The 14806-nt window shown below is 57.1% G+C and overlaps 1 protein-coding gene across 4 annotated transcripts in view; it reads right to left on the minus strand.

The window, feature by feature from the left end:
- Positions 1-2598: 2598 nt before the first annotated feature.
- Positions 2599-14806, minus strand: part of RXRA (retinoid X receptor alpha) — a 123280-nt gene continuing 111072 nt past the window's right edge. For 2 of the 4 annotated variants that reach the window (XM_064468935.1, XM_064468937.1), the window contains exons 9-10: positions 13173-13278; positions 2599-9395 (exon numbers count right to left, since the gene is read on the minus strand). In XM_064468935.1, coding sequence (XP_064325005.1) covers positions 9248-9395; positions 13173-13278 — 254 coding nt within the window. In that variant the 3' untranslated portion in view covers positions 2599-9247. Of the gene's footprint in view, positions 9396-11776; positions 12265-12311; positions 12929-13172; positions 13279-14806 lie in introns of those variants that run through there. The other 2 variants (XM_064468934.1, XM_064468936.1) reach the window with 2 other exon arrangements.

Raw genomic sequence — 14806 nt, forward strand, 5'->3', positions numbered from 1 at the left:
TTTGTTAACCCTTGGTCATACTGCAAGGAAAAAGCAGGCGCTTGTATTCTTTGAAAGAAAAATGGGTTAAAATACTTAAGATACAGTGGTTTAGGTGGTGGGCTCTTGATCTGCGCAACTGGCTGCAGGAAGAAATTTCAGAGTCAGGGCAAGGAAAAGAGAAGGAAATGGAGGTGACCGTCAGTGAAGCATGTTTCAGGCGGGGAAAGCTGTTCTGCAGACAGGCTCTGAAAGGCCCGAGGTCCATGCATGGCACCACGGAGCATGAGGAGGAGGCAGTGTTTAGCTTTGCAAACTTCGCAGCCTTCCAGGACGCTGTCAAAAGCAAGTGACAAAGCAAAACACCAGGATTTTTCCATGGGTTGCTCTGCTCCAGCCTCGGGACTGCCCCGAGCTGGGGGAGCAGGACCCGGGCAGGGGGAGCAGGACCCGGGCAGGGGGAGAGCATCCCGGGCAGGGGGAGCAGGACCCGGGCAGGGGGAGCAGGACCCAGGCAGGGGGAGCAGGACCCAGCTGGGGGAGCAGGACCCGGGCAGGGGGAGCAGGACCCGGGCAGGGGGAGCAGGACCCAGCTGGGGGAGCAGGACCCGGGCAGGGGGAGCAGGACCCAGCTGGGGGAGCAGGACCCGGGCAGAGGCAGCAGGACCCGGGCAGGGGGAGCAGGACCCAGCTGGGGGAGCAGGACCCGGGCAGGGGGAGCAGGACCCAGCTGGGGGAGCAGGACCCGGGCAGGGGGAGCAGGACCCGGGCAGGGGGAGCAGGACCCAGCTGGGGGAGCAGGACCCGGGCAGGGGGAGCAGGACCCAGCTGGGGGAGCAGGACCCGGGCAGAGGCAGCAGGACCCGGGCAGGGGGAGCAGGACCCGGGCAGGGGGAGCAGCATCCCGGGCAGGGGGAGCAGGACCCGGGCAGAGGCAGCAGGACCCGGGCAGGGGGAGCAGGACCCGGGCAGGGGGAGCAGGACCCAGCTGGGGGAGCAGGACCCAGCTGGGGGAGCAGGACCCGGGCAGAGGCAGCAGGACCCGGGCAGGGGGAGCAGGACCCGGGCAGGGGGAGCAGGACCCAGCTGGGGGAGCAGGACCCAGGCAGGGGGAGCAGGACCCGGGCAGGGGGAGCAGCATCCCGGGCAGGGGGAGCAGGACCCGGGCAGGGGCAGCAGGACCCGGGCAGGGGGAGCAGGACCCGGGCAGGGGCAGCAGCATCCCGGGCAGGGGCAGCAGGACCCGGGCAGGGGCAGCAGGACCCGGGCAGGGGGAGCAGGACCCGGGCAGGGGCAGCAGGACCCGGGCAGGGGCAGCAGCATCCCGGGCAGCCGCTCCGCTCGTCCCGCACGGGCAGGGCTCGCTGCGGTCGGGAGGTGGCAGCAGCACTTTGCTCTTTGCTCGGACGGGCCACACCGGACCCCAGGGGCTGCCCGAGGCACGGCTCCCCCCCGGGGTGGGGGGATTAGCCCCGCTCCTGGGAGCTGCTGGCCCGCAGCCTTCCCTAAATTCAGCCTCTGTGCTTCAGCCTCCTGCAGAGTCATCCGCACTTGCTCCCAGCAGCCGAACCGCCCCGGGGGTCTCCACCCCAAAGTCCCACCAGGAAAACACCTGGAGTGCAGCTCCCCTCCCTGGGGAGCCGGGGGTGGGGAGGGGAGCGCTGGGGCGGGGGGGGGGGGGTGGTCAGCCGGGTCCTCAGGTGCATCCCCACTGCTTGGAGCCCCACATTTGTTTTGTACCAGGGATTGACCCTGAAACCCAGGTCCTCCAAGCTGGCTGTGCACCCATCTCCGGGTGCTCCCGTCGGGTTCCATTCTCACCCACGCATGGGCGAGGCGGCGGAGGCACCCTGAGGCGCACCTGGAGGTGGGTGTCTGTACGGCTTGGTGATGCCATGGGGAGACATGTAGAAAACACTTGGAAAACATGATGCAGAAGGCCAAGGTGGCCTTTGCGGCCCCAGCACGGTGGGGGGGGGGTAGGCTGCCCCATGGGGGCATGGTGGGACCCCGACCCTGGCCCTGGGGCCAGCTGGGGTGAAAAGGCTACTTGGAGGAGGTCAGGAGGAGAAAACTAACCTGCTTTTCTTTAGCAATTATGAAGTGACAAATTACCAGTGAAAGAGCTCATCTGTCTGTATTTATTTGTAGAGCCTCTCCTCGCTGCAAAACTGAGGCATGGAAAGGACTGGGATCACAGCCCTTCTCTTAAGGATTTCAAAACAGTCTGCTGACACCTCACTCCATCTCTGTCAGCACTGGGGACGTGCAGAAATTAAGTGGCCAGCCTGGTGCCACCAAGCAAGAGGTATTTGCAAGAGCGAGTGTCCTAAGCATGCTCTGCACCCCCCAACACAGCATCTTCCCCTCTGCATGCCTTCATGCACCGAGAGGATCAGGATGGTGTTTTGCAGAGGAAGCTGAGGTCCCCTCCCAATCCCACACCTCCGAGAGCTCAGAGTTTAGCGAAATCTAGTATTAGGAGCTTCCTGATAAACCACAGAGCTCCAGACTCCTTTGTGTGTGCCATCTCTGAGCTCCGTGACTCCACGCTGCTCTCAGGGCAAGGGCAAACACTGCGCACACCCAGCCCCGAGACACAACAAAAGCCCCAAGCCATCGCATGTGAGAAATGTTTAATTGCATTACAACCATCTCCTGTTATCAAGGAATCGGGAGGGGAGTCAAAACAGTCACTTTGATCCCTGCAGAAGCTGGAGAAACAGCAGAGTTGGCCAAGGTGCAAACCTCCTCCCCCCCACCCCAGCAGCAGAGGACGGGGAGCAGGGCCCATCGCCACAGCTGGGTTTGGGGGCCTGGGAAAGCCCCCCGCCTTGCCGGGGGAGCAGCAGCAAACACAGCAGCAATCACCCACAAGGGAAAATAAAAATAGAAATCAGTGGCCAGCTTGGCTTTGCTTTTCTTTCTTTAAACATCTTTAAATAAAGAAGCCAACCTGATTTTCAAAGCAAAGTGTGGTTTTTCAAGCCAGTGGGCAGCAGGAACCCGGCCAGCCCATGAGCGGGGGCGAGCATCCCGGCGAGCGCTGCCCCTCGGAGCCCGACTCACTCCACCCCAGGAGATGTGGAGGGGAAAAAAACCCTTAGGAAGGGAGATAAATATTTACTCTCTAAACACAAACTGCTCCCTGGAGGTTAACAAGACACATAACCACCCTCTGCAACAGGAGCCATTGGATGTGTCAGTGTGGCCGGCCGGGTGCTCCCCGGCCCCTGGGGTCTCCCTAAGCGCGGCAGGGAGGGGTGGGAGCGGGAGCAGCCCCGCACTGGGGAGCAGCAGGTTGCTGCCGAGGCAGATAATCCCCCGCGCCCCTTCCCCTGCCCTCCGCGAGCCACCTCCCAGGGCTCACCAAATGAAAAAATATTGCGGCCAAGTTAGAAACACACGGATCGTCACTAACCAAATTGAAACTCTTATTTTCCTTCTCTATTTGACCGGCTCTGCAGCCGTCGGGGGAGGATTTATCTCCGCTGTAAACCCAAGAGCAAGTTCAATCTTGTTTGTACCTGGCAACAAATCCAGGTTAAGCTAAGGCCAGTGCTAACGGCTCCTGCTGCGCACACGCTGCACCGGGGCGGCAATGCTGGTGGGACTCCAGGAGGGATGGCGGCTGGGGACCAGCCCGCTGTCCCCACGCGTCGCCGGAGCTCGTCAGCACGCCCTTGACACCGGCCTGGGGGTGCTGCCCAGCCGCCGCGGCCCCACGCCTCGGGCAGAGCTGGGAGGGCTTTGCCGGGTGCCGTGATGGCACGGGAGCATCCCTGCATGTCCCACCGGGCTCTGGCCACGCTGGGTGTCCCACGGCCACGCCGGCCACTTGTCCCGTGTCTGCTCGCAGGGGAGGAGGAGGGGACGCGCTGGGGGGGCGATGGTGTCCCCAGGAGGCTGCAGCTGGAGATGTCAAAGGGATCTGAAATTCCTTCAAGGGAAATTCCTGAGGAAAAAAAAACCATCTCCTTCGCTGAGTCCTGGGGCTCCCCCGCGGTTCTGCCCGCACGCCTTAGAGCCAGGCTGGATTTACGCCGACTCGGCCCCACGGCGAGCAGGAGGGACGGTCCCTGGGGATGAGCCCCCTCCGGCGTGACGGGGACCCCCCAGCCGGGGCAGCACCCCCGGGGCGGACCTGAAGGAATAACTCAGGAGACATCGGTGGAGAACAAAAGACGACTTGGACTGGGTTATATTTTAAAATGCTCATATATTTTCTTTTTTTTTTCTCCTTTTCTCTTTTTCTTTTTTTTTTTCTTTTTTTTCTTCCACAATTCTAATACAATTGTTCATCAAAATACTGGCGTTTCCAGCAGCAATTCTTTTTTTTTTTTTCTTTTTTTTTCCTTTTTTTTTAAGTGAATAATAATATACGGTAGTGATTTCACAGTAAAACAGACCTGCGGGAACGCCAGATATACGTGACAAAAGACACCCCCAGACCAGCCCGCCCCCTCCCCCCTCCCCCCCCCCCCCCCGAAAAAGATTTTGGAAGTGGGGGAAAAATAAAAAGTTCATTCAAAAAAATTATTTCAAAAGAGATTTCATATAAAGCCTTTAAAACACGGTCAAAAGTTTCTCCCTCTTCTGCAGACCCCTGTCCCTGTGGTTGAACATTTACAGAGAGAAAGAGAGAAAGAGAGAAAAATAGAGAGAGTTTATAACAATCTCTGTAGAAGAAACAAAACAATCCAGAAAGAAAATAGCCAAGAATACGTAAGGGATAAAATTACATTTGTACAAAAATAGATTTTTAACTTTATTGATGCTTTAGATATTTTTCCTTATCTTTTCTCTTTTTTTTGTCATTCTAAATTTTAATGTATTTTATTTTTTTAGCTATGCATCCCATAGCCAAGGCATCCATCACTAAGTATTGGGAATTGCTAAAGCTATTTTTACTCAAAACCACCTGCTGCTCAAAAGAAAAACAAAACAAACAAACAAACAAAAAACAAAACAAAAAGGCATCTTAAAATAGATGCATTTCCTTTGTCTCGAGGAAAAGATCCACATTTGGCATCTGCCAATTCGGAAAGGGCTTCAGGTACAATGTACTCGCTTACATGAAGCAAAAAAAAAAAAAGGCAGGAAAAAAAATAGGAAAAAGAATTGACTTAAAACAAAAAAACCACAAAAAAGTCTGTAATTGCTACGGTTATAATATATGTATATGTGAGTGAGGATATTTATACAGTGTATATATCTACAGTACATACATGTATACACACGCACATATGTATCAACCTAAACCAGATCATGCACGCTCATCACTGATGGGGACAGCATCAGCTCTTGAGCCACGTCCCGCCATCTCCAGCCCCTTCTAGGACCAGGAGCTGAGCCCCGCCAGCCACGCAGGGGGTCTCCTCCCGGGGAGCTGCGGGGCAGGGTGGGCGGCCAGGACGGGGGGAGCCGCCGGGTCCAAAGTGCAGAGAAGCTGCCGGTGACCTTGCGGGGGTGGGGGTGGGCAGCGTGGGCTTCCTGCACCCATGGGTGCTGGGGAGATGAAGGTCCTCTGCCTCTAACTCCACTCCTTGGGTCGCACCCGGCAGCGGTGCTCGGCCCCTTCGATGCTGAGGGATGCTCCAGCATCCTCACGGGGCGGTCCGTGCGCGTGCTGGATTCGCCGCGCTTCGGGTTAGGGCTTGGCTGAAACACGCACACGCAAGGAGGCAGCGAGGAACATCCAGGGTGGCAGGTGGGTGGCTGAAAAGCTGATGTTTGTGCTATCTTTAGAAAATTAAAGATTGTCCCACCAACAAAAAGGAATTAAAAAAAAAAAAAAATTAAAAAATAGATCACCCTAATCAAACCAGACTTTTGCAAGAGTACTAAGATCTGGTTAAATGAAAGGCCTACCTCTCTAGTGAGTAATGTGCCTTTTTTTTTTCTTTTACCCATGTATCACCTCTTCAAACAAGCATGTAGTATATTCATAATTATTATGATGAGGACAAAAAAAAAAAAAAAAAAGCCAAAAGTGAAGAAGAATACAAATGAAAGACTCAAACTCATGCAAAAGCACATTGCTTTAAGGCTGCTGTGGCAGATGTTACCGGACGCACAAAAGCTTTTTCTTCAGATGGGGAGGGCTGGGCTGGTGATGCTGGAGGGGGAGGCACCGGGGTGGGCTGGGCCCTGGGCTCTGGGGGGGTCGATCACGCATGTTCAGGATCCACTGGCAACCCAAAATGCCCAGTTGTGGCTGTTGGGGGAAATCACAGGAGCTCTACTGAAAGCAAGAGTCACGCCGAGTTACAGCACTGGGGGGGCTCCCGCAACATCTGCCAAAAACAGAAAGTCCAGGACACTGCTCAGCCTTTCCCCAGACCCCTCCTCAGCCAGGGACGTGAATCGAGGCCGTGCACTGCTCCAGCAGGGAAACTGAGGCACGGAGACATGGGTCCTGACTGAGAGCCCCTGGCCCGCGGAGCCTTCCCCTTTGCACCACACTATTTGCTGAGGAAACCCCCTTGCTCGTGGCATTTTGTTTTTATCGGGTCAAATCCTAACCGGGATGGGATGGGATGGCACGGCACGGCACGGCGTAGCATGGGATGGGGTGGGAGCTCCACGTCCAGCACTGCAGCCTTGCAAGCCACCACAGCTCAGCTCTCAGCACCGCACAGCCCCGTCCAAGACATCAATCAGGAAAAAAGTGGTTCCACCCAACGGAGAAGGACAGCGGGTTTATTCTAGTGCAATATCCACTGTCTCTCTCACAAAGCACCCTCATCCTCTCCGGCAAGCGAGCTCCAGGCTCCTTTCCACCGGCGAGAGCCGGGCTGGGGGCTGCCGAGGGCTGGTTTGGCTCCAGGCTGAGCTCCGCGCCTGCTGGCTGGGAGCTAACACCTCCTGCAAGCCCCCCGCGGGGCTGCGTCAGCCTTACGCTGGCAAGGAACAGCCTGCTCGTGTTTACTGGCACCCTTTACATATTTAATTTCTCCTGCCTAGTTTTCTTGGCAAATTCTTGCAGGGTGAAGCTGTTTAATAATATTTTCGGCGGCGTGCAGGCTGCTGGAGAAACACAGCCAAAACGCTTTCCCTGCCTCTGTGGATTTGCCACTTCAGGCCAGCCTAAGGGAAAGTTATGACCTGAAATCCTGAGTATTTATTTAGCAATGAGATGGCCTGGTTAACTGCAGGGGATGGAGCCGGCGACTCGAGCTGCCAGGCAGGATGATGATAGGCAAGTGACAACTACATCCCCTCAAAAACAGAGGTGGGAGCTGGTGGGCGCTGCTCCACCCCCCTCCAGGCACAAAGGAGATGTTTCAAGAGCCAGCTACAATCCACAGGGAGAAAGAAATACCTTGGGGACTTAATGCTTTGTCATTTTAAAGCACAGAAGACATGAAAGCGGTGGGGAAGCCCTTGGCCAGAGGCCAACCCCAGGCACCTCGTGCTTGGCTCCGAGCACCCGCTCCACGGCGTGTTTGAGATCCATCCTGCCAAGGAGGGGAAAAACCCTCCCCAGTATCCCTCACCACTTGCTCTTTTGTTTTCTCTAACTCAGTTTTTCGGTGGGGCTCTAGAGATACCCGATGAAGGTGAACTGGGGACGCGAAGGGGAAACACTCCCTGGCTGGGGAATCCTGTCCCGTGGGATGTGCGAACGTTCCTGGGACCATGTCCCTGATTCCCAAAAACCTGGCCATCTCCCTGCTGCCACGCAAAGACTCAAGGAAAGGACCGTGTAAAAGCTAAAGTGCTTTTGGTGCTCTCGGCATCCCGGCCAGGCCGGGGATGGGCACGCTGCCCACGTGGGCAGGGGCTGCTGCCACGTCCCCCACCCAGCCGAGACCTGTCAGCCCCCGCGTCCCTGCCCAACGGGGGAGATTCGGGGAGGGGGAGCCCTGTTCTTGCTTCACCACTAATTAACAGCCACAATTACCAGCCTGGCCAAGCACTCCCACTAATTGTTGCCTTGCAGTGTTTTGCATCGCAGCTGCTGAATCAACAGGAGCAGCCTCCTGGGCGAACCGAAACCCCCATGCGAGGCAAGGGCTCGGGCGCTGCTGGCCCGGGGGAAACACGTGCTGGTACCCGGGGCTGCTGTGGACCCGCAATGTGGGCACGGAGGGGCCAAGCCCACCCCATCAGCTGGAAATGCCTCTCCAACCTCACTGAACCAGGTGAGGACCAAAAAAAAGCCAAAGAGCCATTGCTGACACGCCAGCTCCCGCCGCTCCAATGAAACAGCCCTTGAAATAAAGCGTGGGTCTGGCAGGACAGGCTGGGCCGAGCCTCGTGAGTGGGGCCGTGCAAGGATGCCGGGTGCAGTGCTGAGGGCAGGGGTGGCGGCAAGACTGCGTGAGCTGGGGAAAGGCCATGCTGAGTCCCTGGCAGCCTTAAAGCAAGCGCTCCAGCCGGCTCGTGTCCGTGTGGGCAGCTCCACACCGCGCGCAGAGGCACCTTTGGGAAGAGCAGCGATGCCCGGCTGCCCTCTGGGACGGCAAAATGGGATTTTTCAGGTGCTGCCGCCCATGGGACCCCCTGCACAGACGGTGAGAGGGTGGCCTGGCTCCCTGTGCCACCAGTCGCCTCCTTATTTGAGGGGGGGGATTCAGCTCAGTCCCAACTCCTCTGCTTTTAACTGAAAGGAGAAGGCTCTGTGCAGTCACGGGTGACTCATTCGCGGGGCACGGGCTGGGCTGCCTGTCCAGCCTGCCTCTCCCTCCGCGAAGTAACTACCGAGACTACTAATAATAGTTAGGAACCAAAAATAGAATTCTTTTTTTTTTTCTTCTCTTTTTCAAAAACTCCATCCTCTGAAAATAGCCAGCTGCACTCCGGCAAGTTCAACCACTCCCCTCAGCTTGTCCAAACCCCACTGCCCCAAGGGCTGGGACCGTCCCCGTCCCCGCTCCTGTCCCGGGGGAAGCACCGCCGGCCGCGGCACGCACGCAGGGTGATGGCAAGCCCGGCCGGCAGCTCACCCCAAAACTCATGGCACAGCGGGGGCCGGGTCGGGGGTGCGAGCCGGGGCGGTGGGTGACAAGCTTTCTCCGCTCCCACTTCTCTACATCTAGCACAGGGAACCAGCGAGCAGGTCTTGAGATGCAGCAGTGACGGCAAACAGACAAGGGTGAAGGCGACGAGGAGGCGAAGATGGCAGGGGGTCGCCCCGGATCAGATGGTGCCTCCAGCGCTGGGGAGAGGAGGGAGGGACGGGCTGGGGCGGCGGCAGAGGAAAGCAGAGGAAGGGGCCCCGCGAGACCCCAGCCAGGTGAGGGACTGACCCAGCAGCAGTTCTCTAAGTCATTTGATGGGGTGCTTCCAGCATTTCCATCAAGAAGGTGTCGATCGGTGTGTCGCCTATTAGCTTGAAGAAGAAGAGGTGCTCCAGGCATTTCAGGCCAATGGACCGGAGGGCTGGGAGACGGAGCAAGAGCTTTGCGAACCTGGGGACAGGAGACACAACATGGTCAGACATCCCACCAGCAGCCCCACTCCTGCCCTGACCCCCAAAGCTGCTGTGGCCGTTCCTGCTCGGAAGGGCTGGCAGTCAGACACAACCTCTTTTGCCACCAAAGTCATGGGGCTACACCTAGAGCTGTGCAGAGAAATCCTTGTGTCCCCAGCCTTGAAGATCAGGCAGCCACGGTGGATATTCACTACACACGTGTGCTGATAGCTGAGCTGGAAGAGCAAAATAAGAAATGAAAGGCCATTCCTGGACTCGGGTGCACCACTGGCTTCAGGCACCTATGTCACACGTGTGCGCTACTGTTCAGTGAGCACCCCGAGATGCTCGTGGGGTCCCCACACCCCAGCCACAGGGAGGAGGCACCACGGGGCCAGCCTTGTCGCAGGCAGCGGTGCAAGCAGCTTCAGCAGCTCGATCTTTGGTCAGGGAACCGGGCAAGCAGCTGGGGATGGGACGGAAGAGATGCTGAGTGGCATTAGCCAGCGCTTCGCTCAGCGATGCCCCTCTCCTGCACCACCCCTCGGCTGCTGCTCGCTGCTGAGCCCCGGGGGATGCTGGCGCGGCAGAAACCCAGCTGACAGCAGGGCTGGAGGCACTGCTGGGGTGAAGACGATGGAAGGAGACAAGGACTTTGATGCAAAGGCTGGAAGCAGCGCTGCAAAGCAGCCGGGACACAGGGTGCTCCCCTTCTCCCTGCCCGGCGCAGCGCTCTGCCGAGCCCCAGCCGAACAAAGGCCCTTTCTCCCCAGGCCTGCCTGGCGGAGATGCTTGTCAGGTCGCACCCGCGATGCTGGCGATGCTGGCAAGAGCCCACAGGCAGGAGGGGTGCGCAGCCGGGCGGGGGAGAGCCAGGGGGGCTGGGGAGAGCCGACAGCACTGCGGGAGCCATCCAGGGCAAACGAGACGAGCCCAAGGGCCGGTTGGCCATGCCGGGGAAAGGCGGCTGTGCGTTAGGCTCCGAGAGCGGCAGGAGGCTGCGGAGCTGGGAAAAACCCAGCAGCTCCTGCAAGGGTGCTTCGGAGCACCCACAGTGCCACCCAGGGGTGCCGCCTGCCTGCCTGCCTGCGTCCTGGGGCTGCAGGCAGCAACCCCAGGCGCTGCGGCTGCGGGATGTCGCCTCCCCGCTCTGAGAACAGGGAAAAGGCCCTTTAATGGCCGGGAGTGCATTTATTTGTTTTTACTGCTGCATTATCAGGGCTTGAAGGCTTGAACATAAGCAAAGGCCGGAACCAGCCCAGGGAGAAGGAGACTTTCTAGAAAACACACACATAGAGACACATGCATAAACATACAGATACTATACATGCATGCACACCTCTCGCTCCTTTTTTTTTTTTTTTTTTTTTTTTTGCTGAGCTGGCGAGAACGGTGGGAGCAGAGCCAGGAAAAACAAATCAGTCCTACCATCCCATTCAGGAAGTTTCACTTTAAACCAAACCAGATGATGGCTCCAGCCCTCGGATACGTTTAACTGTGAGATAACCAGCCCACAGCACACCATGCCAGGGCTGCGGCCGGGAGGGGAGAAAATAGTCCCGATTCCCCATGGCTGCTCGGTGTCACGTAGGCACCGTGCCCTCCCTGCGGAGGAGCAGGGGCTGGTGTGGGTGGAGCATGGCTGGGTTTTTCCTAGGAATGCCTCTCTCCATCTCGCTGCTGCGGAGGAGTTCCCTTTTGGTGTTTACATGGTGCTCGCGAGCTCTCAAAGACCGGGGACTAGGCTGAAGTCACGCACCGAAGGGCATCTGAAGTCATGGGGAAGCCAAGTGCTCGCCGCAGTGCGGAGCAGGGGAGGGCGCCTGCCATGGGCTCAACCAGGCGTTTGCTCAACCACAGGAAGAACTTGTTTCCAGCCCCAGATGGTGATCACATTGTGCCATGAAACCAGGAGGATGGAGAGAGCTCCCGAGAGGTTCCTTTAGCTCTTGTGCAACTCCGGACTCCCAGCCCACAAGTTAACCCTCCCAAGCCACCTGGGCTTATTCCGTCATTGCCCTGCACCATGCAAGAGATGGAGTAAGGTCAGCAATGACCAGTCACGGCTCTCAGGACAGCCCTAAGTGTGCAGAAACCTTTAAGGTCACCAAAGAAGGGTGTGAGGATCACACAAGGAGGTCCCCAGGCCAAGGTCATTCAAAGCCAGTGAGAGATCACACTCCAGAGCCCCTGGTGCAGCTACCAGATCTAAAACGCTCCCTTAGACATCACTGACCATTGAGGTAGATCCCTGGGGAACTGATGTTGACTGGTGGCTCGGTGACTTTGCTCAGTCATGCACAGCGGCTTCACGGTGTTTTGGTCGATGGGGAGGGGGGCTGCCCCCACACCGGCCCCCTGCCCAGCCCCACCCCAGCCTGCGGCAGCGAGCAGCGGCGTGCGAGGGCAGCACGACTCAGCTGCGGACACTGGACGCCTGTGCAAAGCAACGAGTTCATCCCAGTGGGGGAATAATCCCGGAGAGCAGCTGGCCACGGCTCCCAGCGCAGCTCTCCGTGTGCCAGGTACAGCTGGCTGCTTGTTCCCAGCCCCAGGGGGAGCAGAGCTCTTCTGAAACACCAGAACGGCCAAAGCCCAGGGTCTGGATTTGCTTAGGAACTGCAATTTAATAATGCGTTTTGGAAGAGGAGTCGGCTTGAGAGTTGGCCTGGGGTTCGTGCAAGCCACCCGGGGGAGGAGAGGTAACCACCCCTGCTCTGTGCACTGTGCTCATCCCTCACTTCCCCTCCTTGCTGCAAAGTCAAACACACCCATCGGCACCTTCAGCTTCGCTCTCCCTGCCGCAAGCCAGCCATGAACATCCAAGAAGCCCCTGTACAATGCGTCTTTTTCCATCTGCCAGCACACTGGTACCCAAAGGGGGAAAAAATAAGACCAATATTAGTTCTGAGGCCACGATCTGCCCGCTGCATTCATTGCTGTAAGAGCATCCTTTATTTTTTTAACCATTCAGACATGCAAACCGGGAATGCAGGTGGGATGCAAATCCCAGTTGCTTGGGCTGTTTTTCCCAATATTCACGCCTCAGCAGTGATACGCACCAGCAGCAGTTTCCAGTGCTTTGCTTGGTTTCTCAAATGACCGTCAGTAACTTAACTGGCAGTTGCCAGCTTCAGGCTGTAACTGGGAAAATGCGCCCACTCAGCTCTGGAGCCGTCCAGGAAAGCATTCCTAATTCCCCCTCCCATTCCCAGCTGGATTGGGGGAGGCAGGGAGGGGAGAAAAGAGCATCAATTGAGGCTTTCACTTCCCAGCAATGATGCTCATCTGCCACCGAAAATTAACTCCATGTGCATCTTATTTTCGCTGTGGTTTGCTCTCCGTGGTTGCCAAAAGGGAAACGATACCCCTTCCCCCACGCGCTCATCCCACCGCTGCGGCCGCAGGAGCTGGGCCTCCTCAGGTCTCGGCACCGCCGGTACTGCCCGACCTTGTCCTGGTTGCATTTACTGGCATGGGAGTAAAGACCTCTCTGCACTTCACAGGGGGATTTTCTAAGGATGTTCACAGCTGAAGCAGGTAGAAATGAGTGGGTTTCTCTGCAGAGAACTGCTGGCTCCCAGAAGACAAGGGAACAGAGAGTCCTAAGTGGAAGGGACCCGGCACCCCTACGCTGCAGGCGCGGTGACCCCGAGGATGGCACTCGCACCCTGTCCCGGGCTGCAGCGCCCTTTGCACCAGCTGCAGCACCCATTGCGTGGGGCTCTGCAGGGGTGAGGGCCTGCAGGAGGACGGGGCGCAGCCAGCAACTCACCTCCCGGGCTGGTCGGGGTATTTGTGTTTGCAGTATGCCTCTAGCGACGCGTACACCTTCTCCCGTAACGCTTCCACTTCAGCCGGGTTGGAGAGACCTTTTGAGTCTGAAAGACAACGGAAGAGCCATCAGCCAAAAACCTCCAGGCTTTCCAGGCAGGCAAGGACCCCCCCTGTGCACCCCTCCAGCCCCCTCCACTCCTCCTGGCACCACCAGACCAGGGCACAGCGTGGACATGGGGTCTGAACCCCAGGAATCCGGGGCAGCACCTAACAGCTCCTGGGGAGCGTTCAAGCCGTGACAGGTTTGCCCTGTAACTACAGCTCTCTTTTACTCCACCTCATACCCCAACCAACCCCAACCATTTTGGCTTATTCCAGTGGTCACCGACCCTCATGAATGGGTTTAAGTCCGCCCTCAAGTCCCAGATTTGTGGGATTTCTCCGTCCAGCACAAAACACTCTGGCAGGGCTAAACGAAAAGTCCCTGCTCTGGCAGGTCCCCCACAACATGGCAAGGATCTGTTTTTAGTAGGGTGAAAGGGACAGTCAAGCAATCGATATCCCCAAGCACATGCACCACGGGAACCTCTCCAGATTCCCCTTCTTTTACCATATACGGCTAATCCCAAATTACAAACAATAAATTACTGGGGATTGCAAGGGGAGGGGGGATGTCAAGCAGGAAAACAAACCCAAGAAAAGCAATAAACCCTGCTGAAACACCCTGGCTTGGGTTCGGTGGGAAAGACCAGAGAAAGAGCCATCCTTGGGCACAAACCACGCTCCTGCAAGGGCAGGGAGGGGAAGGGGTGGCCGCAGATGTGGTCTGTCCTCGGCTGCCATCTAATTCTGCTCCTGACCGACCCGCTCTAAAATATAGAGAACCCCCCAACAGAGCTGTCCAGGTATCTGCAGGCTGGCAGCCTATCCCCTGCTGCAGCAAGGCTTTGCTCTCCGGAACACCAGAGACAACCCCCGGCACCGAGTCTTCTTCCCTGGGAGAGCTGGGGCCAAGCAGGGGAAAGACAGCAGTGTAAAGTCTCCTGGAGTCTGTAAAACTAAGCAAGCTGTGGACAAAAAATAAAGTTCTTGTGTGTTTTATGAGCATGTTTCATGCCTTTCACCCTCTGCAGAGGGCTCTTCCAGAAACACAGTTAATAAAAGCCCTTGGATGTTGAGATCAGGAAATGGAGGACAACAAGGTCCACGCTCTAACTTTGCTCTAACGCATACTTTTGTCTTAAAGAATATATAGATTAATTTTTGCTCCTCTTCAGGGACAAGCGCCTCAAGCACCAAGAGCTGTCTTTTTACAGAGTTGGGTGAAACACTGAAAATAGGAAGACTCTGTACATTGATCACCAAAGCTGCTCAAGCTCAGCGGAGAACTCAGCCCATCAGTATGCGTCAACTCCGAAAGCAGCATTTGCCATCTCCTCAGACGATCGTGGCCAGGTCCTGGCCAAGGCTGGGCCCTGCGCGAAGAATATTTTGGACCATGAAACCGTGCTGCCCTCCACAAAAGGGAAAAAAACCCTGGGAAAGGGAGCCCTGGAGAGCAACACTGGGCATGGATCCAGATCCATCCCTGACCTGCAAATGACATGCTTGTAAGGTGGCAGACGCATGTGC

Source organism: Phalacrocorax carbo, chromosome 18 (genome assembly GCF_963921805.1).
Source record: "Phalacrocorax carbo chromosome 18, bPhaCar2.1, whole genome shotgun sequence".
Lineage (NCBI taxonomy): Eukaryota > Metazoa > Chordata > Aves > Suliformes > Phalacrocoracidae > Phalacrocorax > Phalacrocorax carbo.